This window comes from Pseudochaenichthys georgianus, chromosome 12 (assembly GCF_902827115.2).
Source record: "Pseudochaenichthys georgianus chromosome 12, fPseGeo1.2, whole genome shotgun sequence".
Lineage (NCBI taxonomy): Eukaryota > Metazoa > Chordata > Actinopteri > Perciformes > Channichthyidae > Pseudochaenichthys > Pseudochaenichthys georgianus.
In genome coordinates, this window is record NC_047514.1 from 27,755,415 (window position 1) to 27,768,428 (window position 13,014).

The following is a 13,014-nucleotide window of genomic DNA, read 5'->3' on the forward strand; positions in this document are numbered from 1 at the left end:
GTTTGAGGCTGTCAGCGTCTCCAGCTGGTCTCTCGTCTCCCGAGAGAAGTATCTTCTCATTAGCTGCTTAATGCTGCGCTGAATCCACCAGCTAGTTGCTAACCCTGTCTGACGGCTGTTTGGTGAGGGACAGCTCGTGTATCGGAGCTTGTATTTAAAATGAAGATCGCTCCATGCTGCTTCTCAAAACAAAACTATGAGAGCACTTTGAGTGAAATAGAACCGTAGAGTTATGGACCAGAAAAGCAAAACAATAATCTGAAAGACAACATAAATCTCCATGGAGCTGACGGGGAACATAGATCACGTACAAGCAGTATTCTGATTTATCGTATATTAAAAACCAAACTACATTTGAGTTATATCCAAGTCGTCAAAGTGAAATGCACATTGTGTTGATGCTAACGGACATTCCTTAAACACAGAAATAAGAAACTTGTTGTAAAAAATGACCAAAACGTGCATTTCATTGGAGGATGATATGTTTCAATTATTGCTTAAAGTACCACTCGTGCAAATGCAGAATAACCCTGTTCCACTTTAACCATGCAGTCCAAGATTTACAGACTATATGTTCACAAATACCGCCGACCGTTAGATAACCAAAAGTGCTGCTAATTGCACAGCAATTAGGACCCTTTGTGTCAAACATAGCATTAGAAATAAAGAAATCTGAACAAAATAGGAGCCCAAGTGCCCCATTATATGCATTACATCCATGGGTTGTAGGGTGTCAGCAGCCGACTGCTCCACTTCTTGGAGTATTTCTAAATGCAAGAGCCGAGTAATTACTGTGTCCATTTAGCAGTAAGCAGGATGCTAATCTGAGCTTTGCTAACAATTGTTGGTGCTGCAGAGACAACCCACACCCACAGAAAGCTCGAGGCCCATGTTAAACCCAGAGCGACCAGAACCTCTCATAATGACCGGGTCCTGCTGCGGCCGCCACACATTGCTCCAGAAATGCTAATTACTGTACCTCTGTAAATAGCAGCTATTTACGGGAGGTACAGATGTTTGAGATATACAGCATGTATTTATTTTAATCTGTCTGGCCTTATAGAAATAGAATCCGCTGACTGAATGCAAGTCTTTGTGTTCGAACTCGCAGTCAGTTTGATCTCACATTCAAACAATAATACATCCTTGTGACTGATGGTATGCTTTCCTAACCTTCAATGCAGCGACGCATCGTGTCAACGACTCGGATAGAACTGCATTCATTTCTGTGATAGTACAGTGCAACAAAAGGTATGTTCTCCTCCTGTCCGGCCATTGGAGGACATCTTGGATTGCCCCCAAAAGACGGCATGGGACGGCTTTGTGGTTCTTAGAGGTTGTTTGCGCACAGAGGGAAGCACAAGTGCAACAGAAGTGTATGAAGCATGACGGGACCCAGAGGATGAATCATACATCTGTCACTGCAGCCGTACTACGGACTAAGGACAAGTGTGGGAAACGGAGCTCTGCCAAGAACAGCACTTTGATGAGAGTCTGCTTTGACACGCTGTTAGAGAACCTTCAGTAACACACAGATAGCGGGTTAATGTGAAAAGACTGCAACTGATGAGCCTCAAAAAGACAAACAAAGCCAAACAAGGCAAAAAAAGTTAAGCTGAAAAGCAGAACTCTTGGCAAAGCTCTTCGGAAACTTTGTAGGCTATCCACTGTTTTAGATACATCCCTCATCACTCTTTTGGTACATGTTGGACTGACTGATTGCATGTGTGTGTGTGTGTGTGTGTGTGTGTGTGTGTGTGTGTGTGCGCGTGTGTGTGTTATTAAACCGCTTGGCTGCTGTTCAGGTGCTTCTTCTGTTCTTTGTCCTCCGTCAGGGAGGAGAGGGATGATCTCTCGGGATCAACTTGTAAGTGTCCTAGCTTTCCATTTTCCATGAAGGAGCACTGAAAATCTATGATGGTGATTTGTGTGTTTTCCACTTGTGGATACTGGCCATTTGTAAGGGGCTGTAAAAGTGCCTCCTGCAGGATGTTAAATGATGCTTCTACTGGGTTTGGAATAAAACTGGGTAAATAATGTGGTTGTTGGTTTGTCCTGATAGTTTTACTGTCATTTTTAAGTTCAAGAGTATTTCTTTTATGCTTGGTAGGGTGTCTTTAAAGGTGCCTCCAAATTAAATCTATAATTATGATTAATGATATGTTAAATGGTAAATTATGATTCACTGTCATTCGTCTGAAATAGCAGTGCTGCAGCTGTCGTAAGATCACCCAAGAAGATGACTTCTCGTCCATATAAATACTGATTGACTCTTTTTTCAGTGTTGCATGTCCCTTTCCAAAGCTGTGTCATTGACTTCATAGGTTTGCAGAAAAGTGTCTGAAAAACAAAATCAGCCATCAGCTCCAAAGACTCCCTGTCTGAGTGTGGGGAACACACAGCACACACATCCCAAGCGAGCACATGATCCAAAGCCTCACACATGGGGAATGTGCACCCACAACTACTTCCTAAACATTTGTGTATAATTACAGAATAAGTTCCAGAGCAAAAGCTCACGCAGAGCGGACACCAGCTCGCGCGTCCACACACTTCTACTTTAAATGACTTATTTTCTGAAAAATAAGCAGCAGCTGCAGGATGAGCTCAGTGTGGAGTGGCTCGGCTTCACACTGTTTCTGAAACAGGCCGTCAAACTGGCTTTTACCCCCATCTGACACGCACACGCATAACACAACCGACAACTTCCTCCAAATGGCCGGGCTCCACGCTGGGGGGGACCGAGAGCCATTCCCTCCAACAAAAGCCTTTCCTTGTTGCATCCAAGCCCCCGACGTGCGGCTGCCGCGACTCCACATGCACTCCGCTGCAGTTAACCAACAGCCATGGAAATACTGAGCCCAAACGCTGACGTAAGTCCAGACCCCATAAAGTGTAACATGTGTAGGTGCAGAGTCTCTGCCGACAGCTCTCCATATGACCCGCAGAGAAGGATAGCTTTGAAACATTTGAAAAGGTAACTCATGTAATTCCCTTGATTTAAGGTCGATTGATATCTTACACCATCTCCTCAACACTCTCTTGTCTAGGGTTGCCTTTCGGTTATTACTCCAGTAAATGGTTGCTTTTGTCCTAGTCCAACATATTTTGTATGCATTTTATTTCCAAGTAACCTAGCAGCACATCACTGCTAAACAAAAGATTTAAAGAGGCGCTTTTGTATGATTCTTTGTAGAAAAATGGCATTAGTCGACTAAGAACTTCCTTTCAGGACGGCCCTGATCTTCTACTTTGAAAGTAAAATAACAGAAGTCACGTTCACATTCAGCAGAGCACAGTTCATCACATTTTGTAAAGATTATCTGTAAAGTATGTTGAGACAAAACTTTACCGGCCTACCCATCTTGCCCCTCTTCCCATGTTCACCGGGAGTGCCCTGAAAATGAAAACAAGAGAGAGCAGAGGTGGAGAGGAAAACAAAGCAGAAGGGGTTCAGGAAAGGTAGAGACACAGAGAAGACAGACATCATGTCAAAAGCATATCAAAATCAAAGCATAGCTGATTAAAGCCCACCCGAACCCACTATAGCTGCAGCAGCAGCAGCAGATGTGGGGAACAGCTGACTGCAGCCATATTTCCCAGCTTATTATGAGGGACTTAGGCCTCCATCTCATATGTTAAATACACAGGCCCCTCCTGGGAGAAGGCTGGCAGCTAAGGTATGAGCAGGTCCTGATTGGAGCCTGACGCAACCTCCTGGCGCATGTAGGCTCATCGCTGCATGCTGTAGAGGCTGTGCAGCGGGGGGAGGCCGGGAGGAGGTCAGGCAGTTCAAAGGCTCTGAGAGGGGGCTTTTATCATATGAGTCATCAACACTCCCACACAGACCGTACAGCAGCATCCCCGACAGCTGGGCAGCGTTTCAACATTATAACAACAACAAGACAGCTGAATGAAACAGCAAGAGACTGGGTTTCATCTCACAGGGCCATTAGCCGGTTCACTTCGTCGCTGGAGGGTTTTGCAATAATTGACTGTGCTTTAGAGAATATAAACGCTGGACAGAGGTACATTCATTAAAGGGAGTAGCTTATAAACTACTCAAGAATTTCCATTAGCTGATACTCTGTATTTAAAACGTTATCCATCCATTGGTTACATTCCGTACATATAGCATAAGAAAGCTCCTCCCTAACCTTACATAATGTATGTGTGCTGTATTTGTTCTGAAATGTCGTTTGCTTGTAGTCTGTAAAGCACTTTGAATCGCCACGTGCTGAATAGTGCTATATAAATACAATTGCCTTGCCAGCTGCAAGATTACATGAATACATTAATGCATCAATAATTATAATCTGGTAATATCATATACAAACTTCACAATGTGTATTTTTGCTAATACTTTTGTACTTTCACTTAAGTAAACATCTGAAGGCAGGACTTTTACCCAGCAGAGTATTTCTAACCAGTAGTTGTGCTACTTATACTGCAGAATAAATGACTGATGTCCTTTGTAGTTTATCCACCTCTCAAGAACATACACATTTTACAAGAACTCACTCTTTCGCCATCGGCCCCAGGCAGGCCAAAGAGCCCCGGGATTCCAATGAAACCCTGCAGGAGAGGAGAGAAGAGGAGGAGAGAGGAGGACAGGAGCATGGGATGTGAGTATCTAGACACCACAAGCAGCAGCAGCAGGAAGAAGGACAGTAACTCCCATGGCTCTATAAGCGCTGAGTTTCAGGGGCCGGGGGATCCAGTGCGGACAGGGCGGACTTCCATGAAGAACCAAGCCATGAGGCAAGTGTATATGCCCATGGACTGCATGGTGCTGGCTTCCACGATGTAGTCCAAGGGCACATACCCTCACGCCAGGGATCTCTGAAGACAGCAGGACGTCACAGTGAGCTGCTGGTGCAGGGGGAGACACACACACATAGGAACACAAACACACATAGGAACACAAACACACACCACAACAAGTAGGACACTGGAGGAAGTAACAGGCAAGTGGTTCTTACGTGCACACAATATGGAGATTACTGCAAAAGAGAGTATTTGGAAAGGTGGCGCAGTGAGAGAGGGAGGACGGGAATGCCTCCTTAAGACAGCAGGGCCTCATACGGAGCTTAAACAGGAAATTCCAGCCAGCGGGGGGGGGGGGGGGGGGGGGGCTTCGGAGCAGCCGAGGGGAGCTGATAAAGAACCTTTATTGGAAAGCAACATCAGAATCCCTGTGTGTGTGCGCTCGCGTGTGTTATTTGAACGTGTGGCTTCAGGGTGTGTGTGTGTGTGTGTGTGTGTGTGTGTGTGTGTGTGTGTGTGCGCTAGCGTGTGTTCTTTGAACGTGTGGCTTCAGGGTGTGTGTGTGTGTGTGTGTGTGTGTGTGTGTGTGTGTGTGTGTGTGTTCTTTGAACGTGTGGCTTCAGGGTGTGTGTGTGTGTGTGTGTGTGTGTGTGTGTGTGTGTGTGTGTGTGTGCTCGCGTGTGTTCTTTGAACGTGTGGCTTCAGGGTGTGTGTGTGTGTGTGTGTGTGTGTGTGTGTGTGTGTGTGTGTGCGCTAGCGTGTGTTCTTTGAACGTGTGGCTTCAGGGTGTGTGTGTGTGTGTGTGTGTGTGTGTGTGTGTGTGTGTGTGTGTGTGTGTGTGTGTGTGTGTGTGTGTGTGTGTGTGCGCTCGCGTGTGTTCTTTGAACGTGTGGCTTCAGGGTGTGTGTGTGTGTGTGCGCTCGCGTGTGTTCTTTGAACGTGTGGCTTCAGGGTGTGTGTGTGTGTGTGTGTGTGTGTGTGTGTGCGCTCGCGTGTGTTCTTTCAACGTGTGGCTTCAGGGTGTGTGTGTGTGTGTGTGCGCTCGCGTGTGTTCTTTCAACGTGTGGCTTCAGGGTGTGTGTGTGTGTGTGTGTGTGTGTGCGCTCGCGTGTGTTCTTTGAACGTGTGGCTTCAGGGTGTGTGTGTGTGTGTGCGCTCGCGTGTGTTCTTTGAACGTGTGGCTTCAGGGTGTGTGTGTGTGTGTGTGTGCGCTCGCGTGTGTTCTTTGAACGTGTGCCTTCAGGGTGTGTGTGTGTGTGTGTGTGTGTGTGTGCGCTCGCGTGTGTTCTTTGAATGTGTGGCTTCAGGGTGTGTGTGTGTGTGTGTGTGTGTGCGCTAGCGTGTGTTCTTTGAACGTGTGGCTTCAGGGTGTGTGTGTGTGTGTGTGTGTGTGTGTGTGTGTGTGTGTGTGTGTGTGTGTGTGTGCGGAGCCTTATCAACAGAGTATACAGGAACACAGGGTTTACATTACAGCTGAAGGCTCCTTCGTCGAGCATTCTATTAATAGTGGTGCACATGTGAGTCATGCATGTGTTATGTGTGCAGAGGTGCATGCTTCTATACACGCGTGCACTTTGTGTGTTCCTCGTGCAGCAGTTCACCAACACAACATGCCAACAGTCAGCAACCTTTAAGTAAACAACGTTGTGCCTTTAACTCTTCTATACATATTGCGTAACAAAGAAAGCTGTCAGGCCTGTTAACCTATCACAGGTCCCGTCAGAGCTCCATGTTAGTCCTTCAGACTTTTGACCAAATCAACGTTGAGCAGAACATTTCTAGGCAAGACGCTGAGCTAGCTTACCCGCACGCCTTTAGGCCCCACCGGTCCTACGGGCCCTGGTAAACCCTGGAAAACAAAGAGAGGAATTTGATGTTGGCGGTTTAACTCCTTTACTGGTTTATACCTGAAATAGTGGTTCCTCAAATACACTGTAAATGTGATCGTCAACGTGCAACATGATGGAGTTGCACGTTCAAATAGGGTCTAGGGTCTATCAGACACATCAGACATTCCACCAGATTATAAACATGTTACATTATGTCCAGGATCAACCTGTAGATCACTGCAAACAGGCCGGTCAGCTGGACATTATTGTGTGAATAGATGAACCCTGTTGGCCTTCTGGCGGCTTCTTTTGAATTATTATTCTGACTTCTTCAGCCAAATATGTTCCTGCAGGTCAGCTGTTCAACATAACCTAATCCCATTGGCCCTCTGCCCTCACTCTGTCCTCGACTACTACAGTACCAGCCACAGCAGAGGATTTACTGCACCTGCCTGCCAGGATAACCTTTGGCACCTGGGCTTCCGCCTGGACCATGCTCTCCCTGCAGGGGGAGAAAGGGGGAGAGAGAGAGAGGGGGGGTAGGTCATCAAAACGACAGTACCACAAGCACACATTCTGCAGAGGAGAGAGAGAGGGAGACAGCGCTGAGGCTAGCATTCAGCTCACAAGTATCCGAAGTGAAGAACTAAATGCCCCCCTGAGTGTTATCACTTTAGATTGATCCTGTATAACTGATACATCGATGTGTACAAGTACCGTTTCACGTGAATGGAAACTTAAATCAAGTTCATTTAAATGCAACAACAACAATAACAAAAGGAACATCTCTTCAATAATAAAGAATCACTGTGAATTAGTCCTATTGTCTTCGTTCCCCCCCCCCCCCCACCTTACTTCGGTCCTGTTTCAACAACCATTAATCATCACCAGATGTCCTTTAACACCCTTTCAAACTGTACATTGTATCAGAGTACCGTACACATGGACAAGTGCAGTACATGTACAGAGAACAGACACTAACACGTACTGGTGTGCCAGGTGTGATCCATGTGGGGGGAGGGGCACATACGAGCGGGACATGTGCAAATTGTTCTGTGTGTGTCTGTGTGTGTGTGTGTGTGTGTTTATCAGCTATTTTCCATGTTCAAGTCCACTCTGTGAAGGATGTCATGAAGCCTTAATGCGATCGAATGTAAAACAGAAAGGTGATGACTGATGAAAGTGGATGGGTCGGACACAGAGTGTTGCTGCTCTCTGGATGTAACGCATGCAGATACATGATGTTGGACCACTTATATCATTTCTATTGCTTTATGTTCTTTTTTTGGAGCCCAAAACATTTATGTATTTCATTTATTTTACAAAAAACTAAATGCAAAATAAACAATGTCAAAGATTAGTTTAATTGATAAGATTATAAATACTATTTAGTCTTGTTATATTTCAAGCATTATATAATATCATACGGTAAATGCTGTTGATTGTGATCATTCCACTCCCCAGAGACCCTAACAGCCCCGTTCTGGATACACAACGTGTGTGTAAAGTAAATCATAACTATAGTGGAGCAAACAGTTGGAGATGTGCCGGTGAAGTTAAGTGCAGTAGAAGTACAAAGCAGCACTAAATATAAGCACTTAATTACATGTACTTTAAACTTGTACTTTAGGTACAGAGCTTGAGTAAATGTTCTCCCATTCACCACTGCATATTGCACATTCCTACAAGTGGTATAAACACATGCTGGAAAGCAGACTCATGATTCCTGCTCGGGGCGATGAGACGCGGTCTGTGCAGAGAGGCTGATTAGCACGTTGCTTGATGTGTGCGTGAGTATGCATAACACCCACACACAGCAGAAGGTTGTGCAGTGTTCATGTATCACTTCCTTTGACACACTCCAGACGTGCGGCCATGTGCACGGCGGGCCATTCCCCCTCTTGGATGCATACAGTGCATAATGCAGCCAGTTAGTGAACGCTGTGGCTGAGTAGGGGTCTGGACCTTTCCCCAGCCGGCGGCTCGGGGCGCTCCCACAACGCCCGGGTCGTATTATACTAACACAGAGGCATCAGCGTATTCTGCAGCTGGACCCTGCTGGCACAATGTGGATCTGCCAAACAGTTGTGCCGATGCCTCTGTCACTGGTGCTCGAGTGATTCAGACTCGAGGACATGATCACCATGCGTGGGAAAGAAGGGGGCGTTGAGCATGGACACGGTGTAAGGACATGGCGGGGAGGGAGAAAGTCCACCAGGAGTATGTGGGAACTCCCTGCACTGACGTCACACGGGAGAACGGGCTCACTTTAGAACTGTGCGACAAAGAGGCGCATGTTCCACTCTGCGCTCCATGACTCAGGCCTCCCCATGCGAGCAGCAGGATGGCCCAGCGAGTGGAAATAGCTCTGGCTGGATGCTCCACACTTAAAATAGTCCCTGTGGGCTGGACTTAACGGCCTCATGTCTCCTCCCACTTGTAGCAGAGAATAAAGGAGTCCATTGAGCTGACTCCAGAAGAGGGACGGACAAGGGGAGAGTGCGGGAAATACAATCCACCATATTAAGATAGCATCCATGTAGAATGCCACAACTGTCACAAAAAGGAAACGTTCCCCAGAGCTGCAGTGTACGAGCGTGTCACCGTTGGCCTGGTCCTGTTTTCTTCTTCCTCTTGTCTCTGCTTGGCATGGCGCTGTGATATCCTGGAGAGCCGCTCAGCTCAGCGCTCGGGCCAGATGTCTGAATAACAGCTTTAACTTATCGGGCTACACTGCACGTGTGCTTGGTGCACGCACATCAACACACACACAGTGAGCACATGACGCCTGAGTTTAAAGAACGAGGTGAGGCGGGAGAATGTGGGGATTAGTCAGCGATAAGCGCCTTGATGGAGGCAAAACCCGCAGGCAGGTGCAGGTAATGGGATGTGCCTGTTGGCAACATATAAAGACAACAACATCATCTGAGCATGGAGGAGGACGGGAGCAGAGGGCATGGGAGCAATGCTAAGTGTATGTATGGGATTGTGAGATATACTTACAGACTCTCCGGGGAGTCCGGGTGGACCAGGGTGGCCTTTCTGCCCCTAGAGAGGCAAACAGAGAGAGAAATGAGAAGTTAGTTCTAGACTAAAATAATCAACAAGTGACATAAACACTCAAACTGTTCGCAGCCAGAACAATTGAGTGTTGTGCAGAGTAGAATATGCATGTTAACGATAACAACTCAGTGCCATGTGCAAGGAATCAATCTGCCCTCCTGTCAGAGGATCAGACTTTCCACTGGCGTGTTCAGAGAGAAATGCAGCTCGCTGAGGCCGTGCCAGCATCCTGGCATGTCGAGGATATAAATGCCTTCCTGTTCGAGTCAGATATCTCAGACTACAACACTGAAGACAGCCTGACACAGTGCTGCCCTGCAGTTCTGCTGACTGCAGCAACACGGATCCCCAACAAAGAGCGGAGGGAAAGTAAATCAAAGGTGGGAAGACGTGCCATTCCAAACCACAGTTTAAGAGAGTGGGAGAGCAAAAAAGAGAGACAGGAAAGAGGGAAGGAAAACAAAATAAAAACAGAAGGGCAAAGAAAGGAGAGCCTCCTGATGTCCCGTTTTCCTAAACCACAGCTCCAGAGACCCGGGCCAGCACTCCCAGAGTTCCTGTAAACCGTCTTTCCGCCCTGAGTGCCTCTGACTGCAGCAGCATCTCTTCTCTCATGATGCTACCCCATCACTCACACTGGCTTTCACCCTCATGCCAGCACTTTACACTGCAAACGTCAGCATCATACTCCACGTTCAGCACCTAAGTCAAAGTAGGCTATATTTTAGTTTCCTTTTCCATCACAGACCCAATCATTCATCACTGTACCATTCTCTCTGCATCCAAGACAAATCAAAGCTCCTTTCATTTCTGGAGTATGTCTTGCTACACCTCACATCCTATAGAGGCGAAGTCCCTCGCCTTCCGGGGGGCTCCATGGGACCTTATTTCGTTAAAAGTATGTATTGAAGTCAATGGCGAGAGAAAGATTATCTTTCGATCCCGTTTGAATTGTGCCACGAATAAAAGATCATTTTGCAAGTCAAAAAAATAAAAATGTGTCGTAAAACTGTGAACACTTGTTTTGTGTGAAACCGCTCAATGAACTACATCTCCCATCCCGCACCACACACCCAGACGGCCGTCACGTTGGAACATCTCACTTCTTTCTTTCAGAACGAGGCGGAAAGTATTAAAAAGAGGTGAAAATCACTCCAAGTCTGGGCGTGTTGAGAGCTGTGCATACACACAAGAGCCAGCATGCGGGACCGGGATTCTGGGATTTGTAGTCTTTCTAGTTGCGTATTTTTCATAGTCTTATATTTCAACAGTTTTACGACAAACTATGATTTTTTTTACTTGCAAAATTATCTTTTAAATTGACAAACATCATATGTGTAATTCGTGGCACAATTCAAACGGGATCGAAAGATAATCTTTCTCTCCCCATTGACTTCAATACATAATGTTTCAGAAATAAGGTCCCATGGGGCGGAAGTAGATGGGCGGGACTTCGCCACTGACATCATCAAAAGAGCACTATGAGGAGACGCTCGAAAATACACAACAGAGATGTTACAAGGTGCTGAGAGACCGCTGTAACGCGAGCGGAAATGTGTGTGTGTGTGTGTGTTCCATGAGTTTGTGAGAGCACTGTTGGTAAGCAGTGTTGTGGGATGGATGCAAGTGCTGACACATGGCGCCTGTTTAGAAGATTTCCATTTGATGTCGGTATGTTATCGTGATGATGAGTTCATGTTTGTCTGACTCGCCTACATGTGTCTGAATCAGGTTGGTCTCCAGCCCTCCATCTTTCAGCAGATGTAGTGACCCAATGCCGTCCTCATGAGACAGTAACGGAGACTGAGATTTCTTGCAGAAAATATATCCAAAATCAAACCATTTTCAATACCTTATGTCTGTTTTTAAAATGTTCCAGGCCTCGACATTCTTCTCTTAAATTCTAAAACTGTCAAGGATTTTAATGACTTGGGGGAACCAGTCAAGATACAAGTGATGGACGCTCTATCCTTTCTTAAATTGATTTCTTTACTACCATTATCAATATTCTTGTGTGTATTTTCTTCTTTATTCAGTCTTTATTTTCCTTTGTTAATCACATAGACAAAATGCATAAAAGTGGCAGGATAAATAAAACAAAAGTGATAACCTGTAATGTGAACACCTGCAATGTGTGCACATGCCGTTAGCACAAAGACACATGTACATTGTCATCTCATGACATAACATAGTTAGTACAAACATGTGTACAGGCTTTTGTTCCCACACCCCCCCCCTCCTAACCCCACCCGGTCATCTCTGATCTTATCTCGCTCGTTAGAGCTCTCTAATGAGAACGCTCTGCCCACCGGCCTCCTGTGTTTAGCACCACTTGTTTAATGAGCATGTGTGTTCAATCAGATAGACATAGCAATGCTTTTCATTTAGCTCTTTGTAACACTGTTGTCCAGCACATGTTACCCCACTGAGTGGAGGAACACCCCACTGAGTGGAGGAACACCCCACTGAGTGGAGGAACACCCCACTGAGTCGAGGAACACCCCGCTGAGTCGAGGAACACCCCGCTGAGTCGAGGAACACCCCACTGAGTCGAGGAACACCCCACTGAGTCGAGGAACACCCCGCTGAGTCGAGGAACACCCCACTGAGTGGAGGAACACCCCGCTGAGTCGAGGAACACCCCGCTGAGTCGAGGAACACCCTGCTGAGTCGAGGAACACCCCGCTGAGTCGAGGAACACCCCGCTGAGTCGACGAACACCCCGCTGAGTCGAGGAACACCCCGCTGAGTCGAGGAACACCCCGCTGAGTCGACGAACACCCCACTGAGTCGAGGAACACCCCACTGAGTCGAGGAACACCCCACTGAGTCGAGGAACACCCCACTGAGTCGACGAACACCCCACCGAGTCGAGGAACACCCCAGGGAGTCGAGGAACACCCCACCGAGTCGAGGAACACCCCGCTGAGTCGAGGAACACCCCGCTGAGTCGAGGAACACCCCACCGAGTCGAGGAACACCCCGCTGAGTCGAGGAACACCCCGCTGAGTCGACGAACACCCCACTGAGTCGAGGAACACCCCACTGAGTCGAGGAACACCCCGCTGAGTGGAGGAACACCCCACTGAGTGGAGGAACACCCCGCTGAGTCGAGGAACACCCCGCTGAGTCGAGGAACACCCCACTGAGTGGAGGAACACCCCACTGAGTCGAGGAACACCCCACTGAGTCGAGGAACACCCCGCTGAGTCGAGGAACACCCCGCTGAGTCGAGGAACACCCCGCTGAGTCGACGAACACCCCACTGAGTCGAGGAACACCCCACTGAGTCGAGGAACACCCCACTGAGTCGAGGAACACCCCGCTGAGTCGAGGAACACCCCACTGAGTCGAG

The 13,014-nt window shown here is 47.3% G+C and overlaps 1 protein-coding gene across 1 annotated transcript in view; it reads right to left on the reverse strand.

Moving 5' to 3' along the window:
• Positions 1-13,014, reverse strand: part of col27a1a (collagen, type XXVII, alpha 1a) — a 112,627-nt gene that overhangs the window by 46,135 nt on the left and 53,478 nt on the right. The window contains 5 exon segments of the mRNA XM_034096625.1: positions 3,353-3,397; positions 4,522-4,575; positions 6,572-6,616; positions 7,045-7,098; positions 9,600-9,644. Of these exon segments, the coding sequence (XP_033952516.1) occupies positions 3,353-3,397; positions 4,522-4,575; positions 6,572-6,616; positions 7,045-7,098; positions 9,600-9,644 (243 nt within the window).